Source organism: Ovis aries, chromosome 2, assembly GCF_016772045.2.
Source record: "Ovis aries strain OAR_USU_Benz2616 breed Rambouillet chromosome 2, ARS-UI_Ramb_v3.0, whole genome shotgun sequence".
NCBI classification, from domain to species: domain Eukaryota; kingdom Metazoa; phylum Chordata; class Mammalia; order Artiodactyla; family Bovidae; genus Ovis; species Ovis aries.
The window spans coordinates 232,839,758-232,861,766 of NC_056055.1; the positions used below are offsets into that span (position 1 = coordinate 232,839,758).

At 48.8% G+C, this 22,009-nt stretch overlaps 2 protein-coding genes across 9 annotated transcripts in view; both read left to right on the top strand.

Annotated features, from left to right (window-relative positions):
* Nucleotides 1-416: 416 nt before the first annotated feature.
* C2H2orf72 (chromosome 2 C2orf72 homolog) lies at nt 417-9,927 on the top strand. 7 transcript variants are annotated; one of them, XM_042244394.2, is made up of 5 exons: nt 417-1,041; nt 2,494-2,617; nt 4,598-4,711; nt 7,020-7,055; nt 7,204-7,291. In XM_042244394.2, exons 1-4 carry the CDS (start codon nt 438-440, stop codon nt 7,030-7,032), a joined length of 855 nt encoding a protein of 284 aa, XP_042100328.1. In that variant the 5' UTR covers nt 417-437; the 3' UTR covers nt 7,033-7,055; nt 7,204-7,291. The 7 variants fall into 7 exon arrangements, with proteins under 7 accessions (XP_042100328.1, XP_060267337.1, XP_042100331.1 ...); XM_060411354.1 differs by having other exon boundaries at nt 7,020-9,927; XM_042244397.2 differs by lacking the exon at nt 7,020-7,055 and having other exon boundaries at nt 7,204-9,927.
* An 8,683-nt stretch (nt 9,928-18,610) lies between these two features.
* The window catches only part of PSMD1 (proteasome 26S subunit, non-ATPase 1), an 82,749-nt gene continuing 79,350 nt past the window's right edge, over nt 18,611-22,009 (top strand). Inside the window, exon 1 of one of the 2 annotated variants that reach the window (XM_015093596.4) lies at nt 18,611-18,779. In XM_015093596.4, the coding sequence (XP_014949082.1) occupies nt 18,764-18,779 (16 nt within the window). In that variant the 5' untranslated portion in view covers nt 18,611-18,763. Of the gene's footprint in view, nt 18,780-18,832; nt 19,179-22,009 lie in introns of those variants that run through there. The other variant, XM_042244399.2, reaches the window with a different exon arrangement.

Below are 22,009 nucleotides of genomic sequence, written 5' to 3' on the forward strand. Positions count from 1 at the left end.
TGTCTTACTCCACCTTCGACTCCTGTGCACTCAGCAGAAGTGGGAGCTGCTCAGTTGTGTCTGACTCTTTGTGACCCCATGGACTGTAGACCACCCGGCTCCTCTGTCCGTGGAATTCTCCAGGCAAGAATCCTGGAGAGGATGGCCGTTCCCTTCTCCAGGGCACCTAGTAGGTGTTCAGTAAATGTTGGATGAACCGCTGTTTCCCCTTGTCTGCCGCCCGGGGGACCTAGGGAGGCGCCACCCTTGGAGCGCTGTAGGGGAGAAAGCCCCCGCCCAGTTCCCGGCTGAAGCGGGGCGATCCGGCCCTCGGGCCGGGGGTCGGGCGAGGCGCAGCCCTGGAGGCGTGTCCTCCCGGCCTGGGCGCTGCCGCCCCGAGAGGCGGGCAGCTGGCCCGGCAGGGCCGCAGCGGCCGCAGAGGTCGGGCGGCCGCGAGCATGGAGCGTGAGCTGGAGGCGCTGGCCGCCCGGCCCGAGAGCCCGGGCGAGCCGCCCTTCCAGGCGCTGGTGGAGGCGGCGGGCGGCCGCGGGCAGGTGCTGCTGGTGGGCGAGCTGTGGGAGCGCGAGCAGAGCCGCGCGCTGCTGTGGGACTTCGCCCAAGCGGTGTTCCCGCCCCAGCAAGCCGCGGGCAAACCCGGCGGCGGGGCCGCCGAGGGCGCGGGGCCCGGGGCGCCGAGGGCACCGAAAAGGCACGCGACCGGGGCGCGCGCCATCCGCTCGCCGCTCGTCTTCGTCCTGTGCCGCGCGTCGTCGCTGGCCGCCCGGGGCCCGCGGCGCCACCTGCGGGAGATGCTGCGGGATGTGCGAGGCCGGCGGCGGGCCGGCGCGGCGCTGGTCGGGGTGCTGGTGGCCGAGGCGGAGCCGGAGGACGCGGCGGCCCCGGAGCTGCGGCTGCTGGAGGCGCTGCTGCGCAGGGTGTTCGGCCGCCAGGCGGGAGGCCCAGTGCAGGCGGCCGCCTACCGCCCTGGCCACCCGGCTTCCAGCCTGGCGGTGCAGGCGGCCGCCTGCAGGGCCCTGCAAGCCGCCGGGCCCTGGCAACCAGGTGAGGGGGCGCGAGGCCCGCGCGGCGTGGGCGGGCGGCGCCTGGACACAGCGTTGGGAGCTCTTTAGGCCAGCGCCTCCCTCGCCCCCGCCTTGTGGTACCCCCAGGTAAACTGAGGCCGGGAGCGAGGCGGTGCCTAGCCCTAGACCTCCCAGCTAGGGCGGAGCGGGCCCTGGGCAAGGGGCCGAGTCTGTCCCGGGAGGACCCTGAGTGCATGCGAACACAGGGGCTTAGGAAAGCCCAAGGGACAAGCAGAAGGCAGGGGAGGATGGTAGAGAGAGGGCTGGACGGCGCTGGGCAAAGATCTGGAAGTCTCCGGGAGGAGAAGGAGGGCGAGGAGACGGGAAAGCCTTGAGAAGCGCCAGTTTAAAGGTGGGAGGACCACAGGACTGGGACCCGGGGGTTTCTGGTGCTGGGAGCGTGCTGCCGGAGATGCGGAATGCACGACGGATGCGATGGTGAAGCGCCGTGGGGTCAAAGGAACAAGGCAAGGAATAAATGCGGGGCACTTGGAAGATGGGGGAAAAGGATGTGAGGGACTGAGGCACAGGCTTTCCCAATCCTTCTTGACTGTTCACCGCGGTGTCTGCCTCTCTCCCCTCCACACTCCTAAGGAGAGGGGAGGGGAGTGAGAATCTTTTCCCAGCCCCGGTGACTGCTGCCATCAGCAAAAGGGTGAGAATCTTCTCCATCCTGGTACACGAGGTCTTACAGAAGCTTTCCAGGGCCCCGAGATTAAAATACGGACGCTAAGTACAGCTGGACCTGGCAAAGCTAGGAAATGCCAGAGCGATCTCTGCACTTCTAGCATCCTCCTCCTACTCCTCTCTCCAGCATCTGCCGCCCCCCAAGCCTTCCAGCCTCTGCCAACCCTTCTTGCTTCAGAGTTTCTTAAGGTAGAGGCTGTATTCTGCCTCCCTGGGCATTCGTGTGTTAACCCAGCAACTGGGTGATGCCAGACTTAACAGGGGTGGGGATGGGTCTCCTTTTCCAGCAAGGAGACCTGGTACCCCTGATGTCACAGGCTTCCCTGCCAACTTGGCCGGCCTAGGTGAAGACCATCTCTTTCAGCTGTAGATCCTGTCCTAACCTCCCCCACCCCTTCCCACATCTATTCTGTTGAGTCTGTGAGAAAGCCAGCTAAATTTGAAACTGAGTGTCTAGCATCATGAAAGACATGAAGAATGTCCTGAGGTGGATTGTCATTCAGATTGTTGCTGCCAGCACCTTTGCTGACCTGGCCCCATGCGGAAATTTTTCTGTTCCTTAGTGAGCTTGTGCCTAGAAAATTATCTAAGCCCTTAGTTTCTTAGCTATCTACTATTCCCAGGGAACAACTTTTTAATTCCCCAGAGCCAAGCTTGCTCTGGCCTCTACTTTTTTTTTTTTTTTTAATGTTGCATTTGCATGAAAAGCCTTTTCTTCCATCCTCCTTTTCCTCTCACCATTCAGAAGTGGACTTCCTCCTCCAGAAAGCCTTCCCTGACCCACTCCCCTTTGCAAGTTCACAAATCAAACCCCAGGACCTGCTTCTGCTCTCCAAGCTCTTACCATGGTGGTTTTGTCACTTTCCCATGTGAGTTTCATCACCACTGTATTCCCATTTCCTGACACCCTGCTCAGCACACAGAATCCTTGCCTCCTTTTAAACAGGAACACTTAAAATCTTTTAACAGTTTGCGAGGGAATCATTCTCTGTTGCATTAAAGTCAATTATACTTTAATCAAAACATATTGAACATGAAACCTTGCATTAATGACTGAAGGTCATGGGTGTAATTACAACTCATTGTCCAGAAATACCTTTCAGGCTTTTGCGGTAGGCTATGCCATGCGTTCATGCCGCTAAGGTTTTGCTGGTGATAGCAAAGTTTTCCAGTCTCTTCCCTCACTGTCTGCCGGCTATTCTTAGACTTTTAGGCTACCTGCCTCTTGGTAGTGGTTCTTTACTCAGCGTATACTTAATACAGCTGTCTTTTGGTTGCAAAACGAAGGACCCAATCTTATTAAATTGGGTACAAATTAAGAGTAAATGGGCCCCACATAAAGAATTATAAATAAAGATTTTCTGTGTTTTGGCTCTCTGGAGTCCTTTTTTAAAACTTTGTTCCAGTTGACCTGATTCCAGATGGTTAGGGATCCCCAGATAACTGAGGTGATACTATAATAAGGAAACTCAAATCAACATGTAATCATTTTGTATGTGATTATCAAAAAAGATTAATTCTGTTCCTATTAAGAAATAGTTTGATGGCTTTTTCAAGAATAGTTGAATGGCCATCATTAAAAAATACAAATAATAAATGTTGAAGAGGGTTTGAAGAAATGGGAACCGCTCGCTACATGGTTGGTAGGAATGTAAAGTGGAGCAGCCATGATGGAAAACAGCATGGAGGTTCCTAAAAAAAACTAAAAATAAAGTTGCCACGTGATCCGGCAGTCCCACTCCTGGTCATACATCCAAAGAAAGCCATAATTCAAAAAGGTACATACACCCCTACGTTCACAGCAGCACCATTCACAATAGCCAGAGATGGGAACAACCTGAGTGTCCATTGACAGATGGAGGGACAAAGAAAATGAGATATATATACATCCAGGCAAAAGTACTGGAGTGGGTTGCCATTGCCTTCTCCACATACAATGCAATGTTACTCAGCATAACAAAGACTGAAATAATGTCATTATATATATATATATATACAATGAAATATTACTCAGCCATAACAAAGAATGAAATACTGTCATATATATATAATGAAATATTACTCAGCCATAACAAAGAATGAAATAATGTCATTTGCAGCAACTTAGAGATTATCTTACTGAGCGAATGAAGTAAGTCAGAAATATCGTATGACATCACTTATATGTGGAATTTTAAATATGACACAAAAGAGCATATATATGAAACAAACAGACTCACAGACATAGAACAGACTTGTGTTTGCCGAGGAGGAGGGGTCATGGGGAAGGAAAGGATTGAGAGCTTGGGATTAGTAGATGCAAAGTGGTATGTATAGGAGGGACAAACAGCCAAGTCCTCCTGTATAGCACTGGGAGCTATATTCAATATCCTTTCATAAACAGAAATGGAAAAGAATATATTTTAAATGTTTGTATGTGTATAAGTGAGTCACTTTGTGGCACAGCAGAAATTAGCACAACATTGTAAATCAACTATACTTCAATTTTACAAACTTGTTTGAACTAAAAAATCAAAGGAGGAGGTTTATGGCTCCTTGAATTTTTTCTTTGGTGCTATATAATTGTAATTAACTTCACATCATTTTTGTTACTGTAGTTTCTCCAATATGGTACCTACATAGGGTTTCTGTGAAAATGAAATGAAGTAATATCAATATATATAAAAACAACTGGGTTTTTTAAGTTCGAAAACCCTACCCTCTTTTGCAAATTAGAATCTTTTTTTTTTTTAAGTTAGTTGAAACTAGGGCAGTTGACAGCTGAAACCTTGGTTGCTGAACGGAAAATTCTCGCAGTTGCATCAAGAATCATCTAACCCACGCCCTCTGGGACTTTGTGTTCTTTCTAGCAGAAGGAGCCTGGGACAGACCAGGCCTTCCAGCACTGCTGGCGTGCTTTTCCTGGGGTCCCTGGAGCCGGGGGAAGGACCCAGATACCAGCTCCCGCAGTGGTCCAGCTCAGGGTGAGTGTGTCGCCTTCTTGGCCTCCTGGGCCCTGGGGGGTTGAAGGGGAGGGTTGGGGTTACAGTCAGGTGCACACTAGAACCGGAGGGATGGAGTGGACCAACATCCAGGAAGGCGGGGAGTAGTGCAGTGGGGTGGGGTGGGGCCTCTAGCCCCAGGAGTCTCGCCTAAGGAAGGCCGTGTGGGCGGGGCCCGGAAGGCAGAAGTCAGACTTGTCTGGTGGGGCACCTGGAGCCAAAAGCATTGTTCCCTGCCCTGCCCCACCCCCGCACCCCTGCCCGCCGCCCCCCCTCCTCCCCCAAGGATCCTGGGAGGTTCCCCAGAGCAAGTGACTTGAGCTAAGGGTTGGGGGATTTTCTTAGGCGGAAATGGGAAAGCTTTGGAGAGGGAACATGAACCAAGACTTGACAGAATGATGTCAAGCTCAGAAAAGGGACCCCTGCCCAGAGGGTCCGGCGGGTGGGAGTGGTGGTGAGATAGATGCATAAGAGGATTGGTGAGGGCTGAGAACCAAATCAGGGCCCTGGGCCCAGGTCTCTCAGGAATAGGGAGCCACTGGCGACTTCTGAGCAAAGGCACGCAGATTAGGGTGTTAAAGAGGTGGCTGGACTGCAGGAGCAGGGAGAGACCAGAGGCAGAGCCCAGCTAAGAGGGAACTGCACCCTGCTTGGGCGCTGGGATCCCTGCCTCGCAGGCTGTCACCTCCAAGGGGCTCTGAAATTGCCTCTTCTCCCAGGCTCTCTCGCTCATGGTGGCTGCTCCTTCCATCAGCAAGAGAATCTCCAGCCTCCTGTAACATAATGTAATCACAGGAGAGACAACCCATCACCTTTGGCACAAACCGAAATCAATGGCCTGACTATCTCATCGTATTCACAGGTCCCACCCACACACAAAGGAGGGGATTATGCAGGATAAGTGCCCCAAGGAGTGGGAAACTTGCTGTCTTAGAATTCTGCCCACACAATCGAAAGCTTAAAAAATACAACCGGAGAAACACAAATATTAAAAATCATTTGTTTAATTCCCTCACTCAAAGGTAACTATAATTTGGATAGACTACTCTCTCTCCCTAGCTGCCTATTTATAGCACCATGTACTATTTACACTGTAATAAATTCACTTCTATATAATAGATAAATCATCTGCAAAATGCATCACGTATTTAAAATATTTAATTACAAAAATGTTGACTTCAGTCTCTGCATCATCATTTTGTATGCATCTGGAAACTAAAGGGAAAAAAGTGAAGGAATCATAAACAACTTTATGTAAATCTTTGATCACTTCCCTCTGTAGCATAGAACAGACTGTTAGTCTCATGCAGAAGTGAGTACATTAAGATGCAAATTGCATGTACAGACCATATGTATACATTTATAATGTAGATCATAAATAGTAGATTATACATGCATACATATACTGTTTTAGAGTCTGCTTTCTTCATCAATAACATAGTGTGACTATGCAGTATTCCACAGCAACAATTACATGTCAGCATCTTTCATCTTCTTTTTTCTTTGAGGTAATCGTAGATTCACACACAGTTGGAAGAGACCATGTAAAGAGTTTCTGTGTACATCTCGCCCAGTTTCCCCCCATGGTAACTTCTTGCAAAACTATAGGATAATATCAACAACCTGGATATGGACACTGAAGAAATCCACAGGCCTTATTCAGAGCTCCCTAATTCTACTTGCGTTTGTGCGTGTGTTTAGTCTTAGGGAATTTTATACATCATTTTTAATGCCTGAATCCCATCATATGACTGACTAAGCGGTAGTTTACTCAGCCAATCCCTTTGTCAGACCTCATATCAATTAGGGTGCTCTCAGCTCGGGTGAAGAAACCATGATGCAAACTAGTATCAACAGCCAAGGAGTTCATTATCTCGCCTAGAAGACATCTAGAGATGGAATCAGCTTCAGGGCTCATTGACTCAGGGGCCCAGCGACCCCGCTAAGGACCCAGGCTCTTTCCTTCTCTCTGCTGGGCTGTCCGCGCTGTTTCATCTGTAGGCTGGTAGCAAGATGGCTGGAGCTTCCGCTGCTGCTGGTGCTATGCTGCTGCTAAGTCGCTTTAGTCATGTTCGACTCTTTGCAACCCCAGGGACTGTAACCTGCCAGGCTCCTCTCTCTGTGGGATTCTCCAGGCTAGAATACTGGAATGGGTTGCCATGCCCTCCTCCAGGGGATCTTCCTGACCCGGGGATTGAGCTCAGTCTCCTGTCTCCTGCCCTGCAGGGAGATTCTTGACCGCTGAGCCACCACCACTGGGAATTCTAATTATTCCTAATTATTTCTTTAGGATAAAATCCTAGAAGTGGAATTGCTGGGTCAAAGGGTATGTACCTTTTTAAGGTTTTTGCTACGCATTTTGTTGGGTTTTTAAAATAGATAGTTACTGGGGCCGACTTCTTCGCTTTCATTCCCAGCGTACCCACTCAGAAACTTTGTCCTCTCACTGGGTGATTCCTTCTCTTGTGTTCCAGGTGACCTCCAGGACTCTGAGGAGGAGCTGGTACTGACGGCCGTATATCCCAATGGAGATTGCGAGGATCCCGGAAAGGGGTCAAAACCCTGTGACAGAATTGCCTCTGCTCCCACTGAGCCCGCCAGAGACTTGAGATGAAGGCTGGACCCCTGGCTGCCCCAGCTCTAACCTGCAGACTTGGAGCTGGCTCTTCTCACTGAGTCCCCCCTGCCTCCATGTCGACCTTGGGATGCTGGTAACTACAAGGCCCCACCTGCTGGGGGCTGTTGCATTGACATGTTACCAGCCAGGCAGTGAGACTTATGAAGCTAAGTAGGACCTAGGAAAATGTATTCTCTGGGAAGCTGCCCCCTACCTTGCATCTGCTCATTCTCTGGTCACAGTGGGGTTATTATTTCTCTCTGTGCCTCGGTTTCTCTATGCCATTGAAACAGACAGCTCTGGGCTTTGAGGTCCTGTGGTGCTGTGGCATCCTGTCATTGTTTGCATGAGCATCCATCATTTTGAGAGCAGCTGGACCAGAAATCATCAGATCTGAGAGGAGACCTGGACCTGTCACTCAACCTTTGGGGCTTCTTGTTCTCAAACACGTAGGAGCACTACCAGCCCAGTGGCTCTCAACCAGGGGCCAGGCTACTCCTCCAGGCAGCATTGGAAATTGTGGTGTGTGTGTGTGTGTGTGTGTGTGTGTGTGCGCGCGCGCACGTATTAGGAGAGTCACTGCGACTGTAGGGCACCCCTGCAATTTAGTGGGCACCTCATAATGTACAGGACAATCTCCAATGGTGCAAAATTGTTCCATTAGAAAATGCCAGTTGTGGCAACTTTGAGAAACACTGAATGAGACTGTCTCCTCCCAGTAATTCTAGGAAGAGTCCCCAGAGCAGAGAGAATTGGGTTTCCTGGGGCTTTGGCTCCCAGAGCAAGCCAGAATAAAGATGCACTGCCATCCTGGGGGCCTCTGGGGCCAGAGTGAAGATGGTCCATGGGCTGCAGGCCCAGAGTAAAAGTAGTTTTGCACATCTTTCTTCTCCACATTCACATTGACTTTCTGTGCCAAGTTCTTTGAGAATAAAGATGCTGGGAACTGACCATGTCACCAACGGAAGGAAAGTTAGGGGTAGGAATTACAAGAGCATAGGATTTGTTTTGGATCTCAGGTCCGGTCCTAACACAAGATCAAAGCTGATGAAGCCCAGACATGCCAAGTTCCAGAATCCTTTTTTCTCTGCTTATGAGTTCATCAGAGTTAGTGATGTTCCCTTAAAAGCCAGGAAGACCACCTGTGTTTTCTCAGAGAGGGAACTCTATTACCTCCCTTGTCCTTCTCACCTGCCCCTGGAGAAATCCAGTCTTTAGAATGGCAGGGAGAGCTCTGATTTTCCCACTATCTGTGGGAAGCAGCTAAATGCATTCATTCATGCATGATTCACTCAGCAGACATGCAGCTGTGACTGCTATTTGCCCAGCACTCTACAAGATGCTACATAACTTGTATTAGCTATTTTAGCTCTTGCTGTGATGGCAACCAAACATGGAATGGGAGACCTGCTGCTGCCCAGGAGCTCTTTGATAGTAAGGAGGAGGCCTTTCTGCTCCAGGCCTCCTGTTTATTCTGTCTAACAGGGAGCCTAATCCATGTCGGACTTCCCAGGTGACACTATCGGTAAAGATTCTGCCTCCCAATGCAGAAGAGGCAGGTTCGATTCCTGGGTCAGGAAGATCCCCTGGAGGAGGGCACGGCAACCCACTCCAGTATTCTTGCCTGGAAAAAGTCCACGAACAGAGGAGGCTGGCAGGGTACAGTCCAGAGGGTCCAAAAGAGTTGGACATGACTGAGTGAGCGTACACACACAATCCATATCAATGTGAGGGCAGGTAGGATGACAGGAAGGACCCAGCTGACTTCCCCCTACACAAGAATGGATCAATGAACTGCTGCTGGTTGTGTTTTAAAACAAGGGGCCCCATTCCTTCAACCGTGGCCACCTCCTGGGTAGAGAGGAAGCGGGAGAGCAGCCCCTGTCCCCGTCACCCAAGTCTTCCAGCCAGGCAAGCTGTTTGCCTGGACCCCCACTGCAAGCTGGATCCAGAGTTTCAGGCAGACCAATTTCTGCATCAGTATTATCTCGACTGGAGGCTAGGACTGCAGAGGGCTCTACGGTATTTAGTGGGGCCCAGAATGATGTGTCTCAGTTAATCCAAAGGGAGTTCAGACCGGTGCAGTCAGCAGAGATGCTGAGACTGCAGCTGCATTTATTGCTGCGCTTGTGCATCGACAGGAGTGGCTGGTTCCAGTGCTGGTGTTGGAACAGTCTTCGGCAGCCTCATCATTGGTTATGCCAGAAACCCTTTTCTGAAGCAGCAACTGTTCTCATGTGCTATCCTGGAATTTTTTTTTTTTTTCTGCCAAACCATATGGCATGTGGGATCTTAGTTTCCAGACCAGGGATTGAACCCACACCCCCTGCACTGCAAGGCAGAGACTTTACCACTGGACTGCCAGGGAAGTCCCTGATGATGGCTTTCTTGAATTTTGTTTGCCATGTAACAGAAATTACTGCTTGAAATGTTGGCATTCATATTAATTATGGATGTAATTCTGTGTGTCTTACTGTGACTCTGAAAACTGTAGTACTGGTGTCAGGGAAATGTACATTATTTCCAAAGTCATTTCGTTAATGATGAAAACTTTAAAAAATAAAAAAGGAATTAAATAAAATGGGAAGGCTGGTAATTTTGAAGCTGCTATATATTTCTATTTCTCTGTTAACCTCTTTGTAATAGTTTGATTGAAGTTTTTTTTATCTGGTGGTGGGGGGCGGGAGCTTTTTTGAAGTTAGGAAATTGTCTAAGGCAGAAGTCACAAGACAGCAGCCTCTACTGTGTTTAAAAATTTTTGTAGGGATTTCCCTGGAAGTCTAGTGGTTAAGAATCCACCTTCTAATGTAGGGGATGTGGGTTCGATCCAAAGTAAGACGGCAGCTGAGCCCATGCACTGCAAAAAAGAGTCTGCCACTACTGAGACCCGCAGGTACGTTTGCAAGCCTCTGGTGTGAAGGGTGGTTTGGTGATGTTCAGTCACTTCAGTCATGTCCGACCCTCTGCAACCCCATGGACCGTAGCCCACCAGGCTCCTCTGTCCATGGGATTTCCCAGGCAAGAATACTGGAGTAGATACCATTTCCTTCTCCAGGAGATCTTCCAAACCCAGGGATCAAACCCAGGTCTCCTCCATCTCCTGCATTGTAGGTGGATTCTTTACCGCCGAGCCACTGGGAAAGCCCAAAGGGTGGTTTACACGTGATTTTTTCATCACCTTCAGTATTTGCTGGGAATAGTTGAAGAGAGAAGGTCTTTCTTTACTGAGATTTGGGTTCTGCCTCCCAAATGTTAAATGGGACTGAGACCCACCTTTGCTTCCTTTAGGCAGGGTCTCCTCCCCTCCCCACCCCACAGTGCTGGGAAACCCTGGCCCACCTTCTCTGCCATCTTGAGAAATTGCTAAGACAAGCCCCATCCTTTCAGGAAGTATGGTTGCTGTCTTCTAGCAGACAGTAGAGTTGGGTACCAGAGGGATGCCCTTGATGGTGAGTCTCTTCACAAGGAGTAAAGGTTGGAGCGGGCCTGTCTGAGGGGGCGATTAGAACAACGATCCCAGGAGCCATTGGCAAGGGGCCTGTGGTCAGGTCCCAGTGTGGACTCTTAGGGACTAATCTTTCTAATATGGCAGTGGTTGTGCTACTTCTGACTTGAATCAAGAATTCCTAATAGCTAATAAAATCAGACCTCGTTGCTGTCTAATCAAAAACAAAATGCATCTTCCCCTTTATTCTCATAAAATGTTTCTTGAAGGGACCTTTGGGAGCAGGTCATCTGAGCGAATAGCAGGACCTCTGGGATCGTCTGGTCTGAAAATCACCCAGTCCTGGCCAGTGACGTGTCCGCGACCACATTTGTTGCGATTGGAAAACCGGCAGCTGGAAAGTATAAGTAAACATTTACAAAGAGACTGCCTTTTTTTTTTAAAGATAGCATTTAACTTGGTATTTATTAGGGTGTGTGTCTGCACACGCAAATGTTTAACAAGCCGAGACAGCCTAATGGAGTCTCAGAGAACCCTTTGTACTAGTCATAGTTTCCTCTCAAAGCCTTTGTCTACAAGAGCACTCTGCACAGGGGTCTCTTGGTGATCAAACCACAAGCTTAAGGCAAAGTTGCAAAGGGGCCAGGGGCTGAGGCCCCCAAACCTATGGCCTAAACAAGCCCCTCTCACCCGGGACAGACCACCTAGGGCCCCACGTGCCTGGAGAAGGTTGACGGTGGCCACGTTAACCTGAAAGCCATCCACGCTGTAGCAGATCCCCGCTGCAGGGCTGTTCCTGTGGTCAGGAGGCTGCACGTTGTCCTATTTGGGAGGCAAACAGCCCGCACAGTGGAGGAAGCCGCTTATTTCGTACTCGAGGCCTGTATAACCCCCGTGTGACCTGGTTTTGTGTGTAAGTGGCTCAAGGATTGGGGCAGAAGTGGAAGCTGCCCTGGGCAGCCTGCCACATGATTACAGGTGGAAAGTTCAGGGGGAAAGAGAGTACAAGGCAGGAGTGACGCCCAGAATCCCACATGTATCCCTGAAGCCTTTGGTCCCTGGGCCAGAACCCTCCTGTTGCCTTCTACCTGGGGCTGCCTAATTGGAGCAGAGGCTTCCCTATTGGCTCCGTGGTAAAGAATCGGCCTGCATTCCAGGAGACATGGGTTTGATCGCTGGGTTGGGAGGAGCCCCTGGAGAAGGGCGTAGCTACCCACTCCAGTATTCTTGCCTGGAGATTTCCATGGACAGAGGAGTTGGTGGGCTACAGTCCATGGGGTCGCAAAGAGTCAGACACGACTGACCGACTAACACACACACAATATGGAGCAGAGGCAGAGACCAAGCCATGCTGTGGTTCACAGAGACCTCGGAATTCGACTCCGAGGGACCGTGGGATGTTTCTGGCTGGGCACTGAGGCCGCCGTGGGACCAGGGCTTTGACAAGAGCGTGAATCTTGTCTGGCTTCCTCCCTGAGCTGCCCAGTCCCAGCCAGGCCTCCTGCTGCAAGTGCAGACCAGTGCATTTCCGAGACAGAAATTCGGATTTTAAGTCCTAAGCCATGCTTGTGACTGTCCTGGTCTGCATTTATTTGGAGTAATTAGGCGCTATGCTTAGTCCTTGTGCCCAAGACTTCATAAAGAGTCCTGGTGGCAGAAACCGGGCCTTTGTCTTGTCACAGGAGTTCTTTCTCTTCCTCACTGGTTGACAAGGTCTTCTCAGAGCAGGGTGTGGCCTCAGATCGCTACCCCAACCCCAGGAGGCCTCCAGCCTGACCACCCTGACCCTCCCGCGTCCCAGGGGCAGTGCACTTTCCAGAACTCCTAGCTGCCACGGCGGTCACTCCCAGCCCCTTAACCCCAGAGCGAGGTAGGTCTCGTGTCAAGCTTCTGCCCCTGGTCTGGTCTGGCCCTGCCTGTGCCACCACCAAGGAGCAGCCATGACTATGAAGTAAGGCAAGGGGCCTGGCCCGAATCCAAGGGCAGAGGGACTGTGGCCTTTGGGTGAGTCTAGACCAGCTCTTCTCAGAAGAACCTACAGGCACACCTGTCACTTTAGATTTTCTAGTAGCCATATTGTAAAAAAGATCAAAAGAAACAGGGGAAATCATTTCAATAACATTTTATTTAGCTCAGTATGTCCAAAATAGTATCATTCCAACCGCAAACATTTTTAATACACTTTAATGAGACATTTTGCGTCTTCGAAATCCCAGTGAGAATTTTACACTTCAGATAAGTTTTTATTCAAAATACTTACTCTATATTTAGATGTTATTAAATTTACAGTTGCAAAAAGAGATTTACATCTTCAGATTGTTCCACATACACTTACAAATTGTCCAGTGCCTGAACTGGGTGTCTGTTTTTAAATTTCAATGGAAAAAAATTGTAATTTAATTTAAAATCAGTTCCTGGGTTGCACTAGCCACATTTCAAGCGGCCACCTGGGGTTAGTAGCCATCGGATAGAACAGCCAGAGTGCAGGAGACCTCTCCTGAGGGTTCGCTGTGACTCCTCCCACCCCTGGCCACTAGCCCAGAGCTGGCTCATCATCTCAGACCTTTCACTCTCTCAGTCACCCTAAGCCCCATTCCGGACCCTATACCCCCCACACCCTCTCCCCACACCCTCCCCCCACCCCACGAGGGGACAGTGGCTTCCAGCATCAGCTCGTCCATGGCAGACTTCCAGTTTCCCAAGATAGGCATTGCCTTCCTGGACACTGTCCTTCGAGGAAAGAGACCCTAACGTCCTCGATGGCTTCCAGGGTTCTCTCATGCTTTAGTCCATCCAGGCCAATTCCAGTCCCAGCCGGGCATTTCCCTCCAACGGAGCACCTACCCCCTGGTGGCCCGAGTCCCCATCTGCATTCCCCGTTTCTGCTCCAGGAATAAGTGCTTTCAGTCAAAAAGCATGTGGCCTGCGGTCTGTACGTGAAGCAACTGGTGGCCATGTGACCAGTTTTACTGCCCGCTGTTCTCTGCCAAGCCCTTGATGAGAGCACCTCCCGGCACTAGCCCGGCTGCCACGTAGGTGGACCCACCCCCTATGTTGCAGAACTACTGTGCAACAGGGATCTGATCCCTGGTGTCCTGGAGCCCACAGCGGCCCTTTGCACCTTATCACTCGGCAGCTTAGAAAGCAATCCCTGGCAGTCCAGTGATTAAAGACACATGGCTGGAAAAGAGGGAGAAAGGAGAAAGGCAGAAAGAGAGAGGAAGGGAAGGAGAGAGGGAGAGACACAGAGAAAGAAGGTAGGAGGGAGGGAGAAAGCATGAGGAAGGGAAGGAAAAAGACAGAGACAGGCACACAGAAAGAGAGGCAGAGCCAGGGAAAGGGCACGCACATAGGTAGTCTTCTGAGTATTTGCCTGTGTTTTCTGAGCTCATCACCTCTGTGGAGATCAAGATCACTCCCATGAAAAGTGGCTCTGACATGTACACCAATGTTCATTGCGGCACTGTTTACAATAGCCAGGACATGGAAGCAACCTAGATGTCCATTGGCAGACGAATGGATAAGAAAGCTGTGGTACATATACACAATGGAGTATTACTCAGCCATTAAAAAGAATGCATTTGAATCAGTTCTAATGAGGTAGATGACACTGGAGCCTATTATGCAGAGTGAAGTCAGAAAGAAAAACACCAATACAGTATATTAACGACATATATGGAATTTAGAAAGATAGTAACAATGACCCTCTATGCGAGACGGCAGAAGAGACACAGATGTAAAGAACAGACTTTTGGACTCTGTGGGAGAAGGCGAGAGTGGGATGATTTGAGAGAATAGCATTGAAACATGTATATTACCATATGTGAAACAGATCGTCAGTCCAGGTTCGATGCATGAGACAGGGTGCTCAGGGCTGGTGCACTGGGAAGACCCTGAGAGATGGGATGGGAGGGAGGTGGGACCGGGGTTCAGGATGGGGAACACATGTACACCCATGGCTGATTCATGTCAATGCATGGCAAAAACCACCACAATATTGTAAAGTAATCAGCCTCCAATTAAAATAAATAAATTTTTAAAAAAGAAAAGTGGATCTTCCACCCTCACCTCAGACACCAGTACTTGTCTTTGGCAGCCCCAGGGGGGTCACTTAAAATGTAGCTAGTGCAACCCAGGAACTGATTTTAAATTAAATTAAAATTTTATTTCATTGAAATTTAAAAACCAACACCCAATTCAGTCATCGGACAACGTTTAAGTATATGTGTCTTAATACCTCTAAGAAGAGGAGCTATCCCTTGAGTTCTGCCCCTGCCCTTGATTGGAGTGGGTGGTGTCGTTTGGTGCTGTTTGTTTTAAATCCCCGGCGGGAGAACTAAGTTCCCGCATGCCAGGTGACAAAGCCAAAAATAAATAAGTAGATTCAATTCGCTTAAAATATCTGTTGTAAAAATCAATCAATTAATAATTTTTTTAAAAAAGAAAAAGGGCCAGGGCTTGCACTAGAGGGGGCAGGGCTTCCGTCCCTGGTTGGGGAACTAGAATCCCGCACGCCAAATGGAGGCCAGAAAAAAAAAATTTTTTTCGAAAAACCCCAAATTTTTAAAAAAGTAGCGGGGGGATGGGGTGGAAAGCAATCAAATCCAGTTCTTCACGGGAGGACCGAGCCCTCCGAAGACCCAGGATTTAAAGGCCAGAAGGCTTACGGACTGGGCAGGGTTAGGGGAGGGGAGGGGGGGCAGCGGATAGAGGATGCTGCTTTGGCGAGCTCGCCCCTTCCCACTTTCTCCGCCTTCTGGGAGGCGCTGCAACCACTAGAGGGCGCTGGGCGGGCCACGGAGATGCTCCCGCTACGCTTCGGACTGAATCCTGCTCAAGGTGGGTATGAAAGTGAAAGTGAAAGTCGCTCGGTCGTGTCGGACTCTGCGACCCCATGGACTGTATAGTGCACACATTTCAAGTGACCCCCCTGGGGCTGCCAAAGACAAGTACTGGTGTCTGAGGTGAGGGTGGAAGATCCACTTTTCTTTTTTAAAAATTTATTTAATTGGAGGCTGATTACTTTACAATATTGTGGTGGTTTTTGCCATGCATTGACATGAATCAGCCATGGGTGTACATGTGTTCCCCATCCTGTATAGTCCATGGAATTCTCCAGGCCAGAATACTGGAATGTGGGTAGCCTTTCCTTTCTCTAGGGCATCTTCCCAAACCAGGGATCGAACCGGGATCTCCTGCACTGCAGGAGGATTCTTTATTCACTGAGCTTCAAGGAAGCCCCAAGGTGGGTATATCTGCAAATAAAAATCAGAATCATGGTTTCCTCCCTTCACTCTGACAGAGACCCCGGCCCAGCCCATACATATGTGAGACCACAACTGACCTCGTTGGGGCTTTGAGATCTTTTGTGTTACCCCTAAATCTGGAGGCAGATTGTTGTTTTATGAGCACTGGGTAAGAATCCTTTCTGTGGTCTTGCTGTGTCCTTTGAAAAGAAATCACTTTAGAATCTTGGAGAGGCAGAGGTTTCTAAGACATAGGTCTGAGTTCTAGCCTTGAGTCATTGGTCTAATAAACATTGATCATCTATTACGTGTGTGACCCTTTGCTAGTTACCATAGGGGACACTGAGATGAATAAGATGTGGCTGTGCCCTTGAGTAGTTCCTTGTCTACTTGGAACGTAGGCAAGGAGATATGATTATAGCTGTGTGGGTAAAGGCTATAAGGGGACACATCGTAGGGTGGTCAAGGAAGGCTTCCTGGAGGAGGTGTGGCTTGTCTGGAACTCAGGACAAGTCTGGTTAGCTGGGTATGAGTCGGAGAAGGCCTTGAAGGTAGAAGGGCGGTCAGAGACAAGGTACACGGCTGCACAGCTGCTCAGGATGGCAGGAGTGTGGCCCACAGGGCAGAGGAGTGGGGCATGCAGGTGGGGGGGTAAGCACGGTTGGGTGAAAGTCCTGGAGGAGCGCGGAGGAGAGAGTCCCTGTCTTCCTTGTTTTGAGTAGTGCTCCAGGCTGGCTGTGAAGAATGGCCCACAGAATTGTGAGATGGTGAGCAGGAAGTCAAGGCTGTGGGGAGCTGCTGCAGCCAAGAAAGAAGAGGAGAAATTTATTTTTCTTATAAATAGAATTTTATACCTTTCCACCCTCTTCATTCATTTCACCCAAGTTATCAACTTTAAAAATTCCAAGGATTTCACAAAAAATTCTGGTTTCCGGCTTTTCTTGGAAAAAAATCATAAGCCCTCATTACAGTAGCCCGCATCTTGGCAGACCACCACAGTAGGAGCAAGCAGCCACTGCTCTCTTTACATGGGGTGGGCATGCATTCACAATCGCTCAGTCCAACTCTTTGCGACCCTTTGGACTGTAGCTTGCCAGGCTCCTCTGTCCATGGGAGTTTTGAGGCAAGAATACTAGAGTGGGTTGCCATTTTCCTCCTCCAGGGGATCCTCTTGACCTGTGTTGGATTCTTTACCCACTGAGCCATCAGGAAAGCCTGAAACGGGGCATCATTCTTCATTTTGTCTCACTCACCACTACCCCCTACTGCCCCTCACATCCGAGTATCAGTCTCCATGCACTATCCTGCTGAGCCGGTGTTTTCTTACACTAGACGTGCTTGACTCATTTCCACTACCTGTTAGTGTTTATATCTGATTCTTTTAGGACTTTGGGGGCACACAAGGGTCTTTATGTGAGTGATCAGTCAGAGCACCTCTATAAAATAATACTCCCAAACACTCAGCCTGTTTGTTTTTCGTGCACACTTCTGAGGGCAGTGCCTTTTAATCTGAGCTAGATTCTTCAAAAGTGTTTAATAATTACATTTAATATATTTTAACATATAGCTTTAAGAATGCTATTTTTTTTTAGTTGATGACACTCAAGTGTGTCATCAATCAAATTTTATTTCCAGTGAGAAACATTGGTTTGTGTAACTAGGTTAAATTGTTTTGAAAAGTCCTCAGAAATAAGCTTTAGTAATCACTAGCCAGTTGAAGAGTAGCTTGATAGTGCGAGGCTAGAAGCTTTAAAATGCCACCATTTGTCACTCATGTTTGTCAAGACTTTCTTAGTACTGACTACTGAAGTAAATTGTCTGCTAAAGCTGGAATAAAACCGCAGATGTCGATCACAACTGGCATTTCAAATCAGACATACTAAAAAACAGGAACCCGCTGCTATGGAGGGTGAGAGGAACTGGGCAGATGGAAGGCAACAACGACATTTTTTTTTCTCCTTTGAAACACTTTTCACTGTATATCTTTGTATGCTTCTGATTTTTAAACCATTTACAACACTCACTGTTCCAAATGTAAATTAGAACTTCCCTTGTTCAACTTTATGATAAACCAATGATTACTTAGGGATTCACTGTGATACGATAATAGAGCACTGGTGTGAGGATTTCTTTTAAAGCTGGGCTCCACTTTTCAAAAAAATTTGAAAATCACTTTTCTTAGAAAACGCTATTTGCGCTACCCAGACCCTCAAAGGCTAGGCTGGGGGGCGCTGCAGGGAGACCGCCCAGGCAGCAGGTGGCGCTGCGAACACCGCGAGCAACCTCCCCTCAACCTCCCTTTTCTCAGCAATGGCGGGTGACGGGGGCGGGGTCCTTTTTCTAGGGGTGGCTATTCTGAAGCCTGACTCCAGGTGCGGACGCGGGTTCCTGTTCCCGCGGGAGCTGTGGCCTCGAGGAGGGTTAGAGAAGAGCATGGAGCTCTCCGTGCACCCCCATCCCGCGCGAGGCGGGGCGGCAGCGGCGGCCCGGGGAGACACAGGCACAGGGGGCAGAATTCGCGCCGGGCGGCAGGCGGCGTCGCGGGCAGCTCCGGGGCGGGCAGGGTCCTGGGTGAGAAGCGAGCCGGCGGCCTGAGGAGGCGACTGACTTGAGCAGGGCACCGGGGGGAGCCAGGAGGCTCGGCGAAGCGAGCGGGCCCTGAGCTGACAGATACACGGCGCGGCCGGGGCGGCGAGCGAGCGGGCGGGCGAGTGCGGGGCGCAGCCATGATCACTTCGGCCGGTGAGTGAGGCCGCCACCGGCGCCGCCAGGGAGGAGCCGCCACGCCGGCTTTTAGCTGAGTCAGGGCCGGTGACTGGGCACCTCTCGGCGGAGGCGCCGCGCGCCTCGCTGTTCGAAGCCCACCTCCGGGCGGGAGCTGGCCGTGCAGCCCGGCCTCTCCGGGGGGGACCCCGCGACCACCTCCGGCTCGGGGAGGGGAAATCGCGCTGGGTGGACCGGCTCGTCGTCCCTCCCCAGCCACTCCCTCCGATCTGTGCCCGGACCCGAGGGGCTTCCCGGGCCGGTCTCCGACCCCGACGGCTTTTCCTTAATTCCCTCCCTCCCGAGGTTGAGCGTGTGGGCCCGTCCGATCCCAGCCCTTTCTCTCGGGTGGGATGGTCCCCTCTGTGCAGCCGGACGGTAAGGCAGCCCATGCTACATAGTACTTCCCGACCTGACCCAGCTCTTGTCTTCTTTGGAGTGAAATCTAAATTAAACGAGGGCTGGGGCAGGTCGTTTCTGAGTTTATTCCAAGGATATTTTAATTAAGTCACCCCGATAACTTTTCCTGTGTACTGAGAATCAGCCTATGGTTTTGAGGCTGGATGCACGGTCACTCTGCTAGCTAGAAGAAGGAACTCCTGGGCGTGCGGGCAGGTTTCCTCCACTTAACCCTTGCGCGCGAGGATTCGTGGAATGACGTTTGCAGTGGTATCAGCTCCGAAGTCACTTTGCAAGTGGAGTTTTTTAAGCCCCTCATTACAGATCGATCTGCACAAAGTTGTCCACAGTCTTGGTGCCCTTTTTTTTGTTTTGCCGGCTCACAGACCTTTTTCTCGTCTTGATTTACTCTACACTTGTCTCTCAAGTGTTTTGTTTTAAACAAACTGATGATCAGAAGAGAGTGACTTGTACTTTTAAGGAACTTGTGTTTCTAAGGATTGCTTAAATTGGCGGAGACCCTGGAAGGCATAATTTTACACTTGAAGAAATGCCACCGGCACATAGAATTAGACTTTTGTTTTAGTTCAGTATAAATAAAAGCTTTTCCAGTCAGAATTCTGTAAAGATAAAATTAGCATTAAATTTCTTACCACTTCTAAAGGTAGGACTCATTGTTTTTCAGATTCTTAGAACAGCTGCCAAGCAGATGGCAGAACTTCAAAAGTGTATCTTGAATGAAGAAATCAGTTAACTAATCAAATCAATTAATCAGTCACTAGAGTATTTGAAGTAGAGGCTAAAAAGAAAACACTTGTAGGAAACTTAATAGAATTTAAACCTGATGATTTTTTTGAAGTCCTGCTCTGAGACTCAGTGATGGTAGAATAGTACGGATCTGTTACTCTCATTGGTTACATTTACAGGATTACTTAATCAGCTTTTGCTCCAAACCTTTTGTCACCTGATTTCCTGTTCTTTGGCTGGCTGTGGTTTAGGATCTGTCCCTGGTGCTAAAGAGAAGCTAACAGGTTCCAGTTTGGGTTTGTCAGTTTGTTTGTTCGTTTATGGTCTAGGCACTTTCAGGACACTACAGACACAGTGGTGAATAAAAGGTCAGCATGTACTGTTAAGTTTTTCAAGAGTTTTGGCAGTGAAAAGGAGTGGAGAGATAGAGATAGGGGGTTATTAAGAGGGAGATGTGAGAATGAAATTCTTTGAGGCAACTGTTTCAACTTTCAAGCTGTGTCTTCTGGAGCATAGCTTCATGTTTATGAATAATATGCTATTTTAAATAATGCTGTAAGTTGATACAGCATCTTAGTACTTGCTGACTTCGTATTATGGCACAGGAGATTTTTTAGCATCCTGAAACCTTTCCCATTCCCCAGGTGCACCCATCCCCCATCTAAAGGTGAGTTCTCCTGTTTTTAAGATGGGAAGTATTTGTGTATGAAGTGTAGGTATTTGATTTCATTGTGTTCCATGGACATGGCAGCATTTCTAAGCCAGGACAACCATGTAACACGTTAGTCATGAGTGAAACCAAACAGGAGAGTGTACAAAGATCCATCACGTCTTTTGGTAAAAGCAGTTCAGGCATACCATTGACTGTTGATAAGGGAATGGGTAGCATTTTCAGTATTTTGATAAAGCATTCTGCTGTTTACCATCTGTTCCAGATTTAAGGCACTCTTCTCTATCAGCTCTTCATTGATACTAGTTCCAAATCTCCCCCCAGCCCCCACATTGCATTCTTTAATCTGTTTTCTCTTCATGGTTTCAATTCAGCCTCTCTGCTCTGGATTTGTTATACCAACCTACAACACTAACAGGTTCCTTTTATCTGCATTTAAAGTTTTAGAATAGTAATATGCCCTAGCTAGAACCATGGCATAGTCTCCTTTGCCGAATTTTGTGTCTTTTTCCCATATGACTCTTTAAAGACTGCTGAAGCTGTTTGGCAAACCTACACTTACCACTTAGAAATGGCTACTTCTGCTAAGGAAAGTTGCCTTGACACTTTTTGTATCAGCTTACAGGTTCAATTCACTGTTGCAGAATGATTTTAAAGACCTACATGGAAAACATATCTGAGAAACAGTTTAGTTTCCTTTAGGTTCAAGGACAGTAATTTCCCACTTTTTTTTTTTTTCCCCCTTAATAATCCCTTTGATATGTGACTGTATTTCAGGATGTATTTTTGGGAGACAACAGTTATTTCCTCTACTCTCCACTGTTGGTGCCAACACCTCAGGCTCACATGAGGATTGCTTTGCTTCAGTAACTCATGTCAGAACAAGTGAGATTGCACATCATTTAGCAAAACCTTCTAGGTTACTTGTGATACAACAGAGGTGCCTTAATATAAGCATCTTGAAATAGTCATTATTTTACTCCGTTGAGTTGACAACTAAATATTCCTGCTTCTGTAAATAATTTTATGACTTGGTTTATTTTGTGTGAATAATTTTATTCTAAGATTGTGTAGGGAAGTTTCTCATGTTGGTCAGTCAATTAGGCCAGTGATTCTCAAACTATAATGAATATCAGTATTGCAGGGAAGGCTTGTGGCCCCATTACTGGACCCCATCCCCACAATTTTTGATGCACTAGATCTATAATGGGGCCAAGAATTTTTTATTTTTAACAAGTTCCCAGGTAATGCTTGTACCAATTGATCCAGGAGCCATACTTTGAAAACTGTTGAATTAGGCACATAATGTGGTATATGTGGTATCGTGAGAGTTTGATAACATAGTTAAGTCTTGAACTTTGAAATAACAACTTTTTGGTTTTAAAGAAAAATA

Excerpts from the sequence above, each read along its gene's own strand:
- C2H2orf72 (XM_015093595.3), top strand. The coding sequence starts at position 438 with ATGGAGCGTGAGCTGGAGGCGCTGGCCGCCCGGCCCGAGAGCCCGGGC. Across the intron at positions 1,042-4,597 it reads CGCCGGGCCCTGGCAACCAG|CAGAAGGAGCCTGGGACAGA; the intron begins GTGAGGGGGCGC and ends TGTTCTTTCTAG. Across the intron at positions 4,712-7,203 it reads CCGCAGTGGTCCAGCTCAGG|GTGACCTCCAGGACTCTGAG; the intron begins GTGAGTGTGTCG and ends CTTGTGTTCCAG.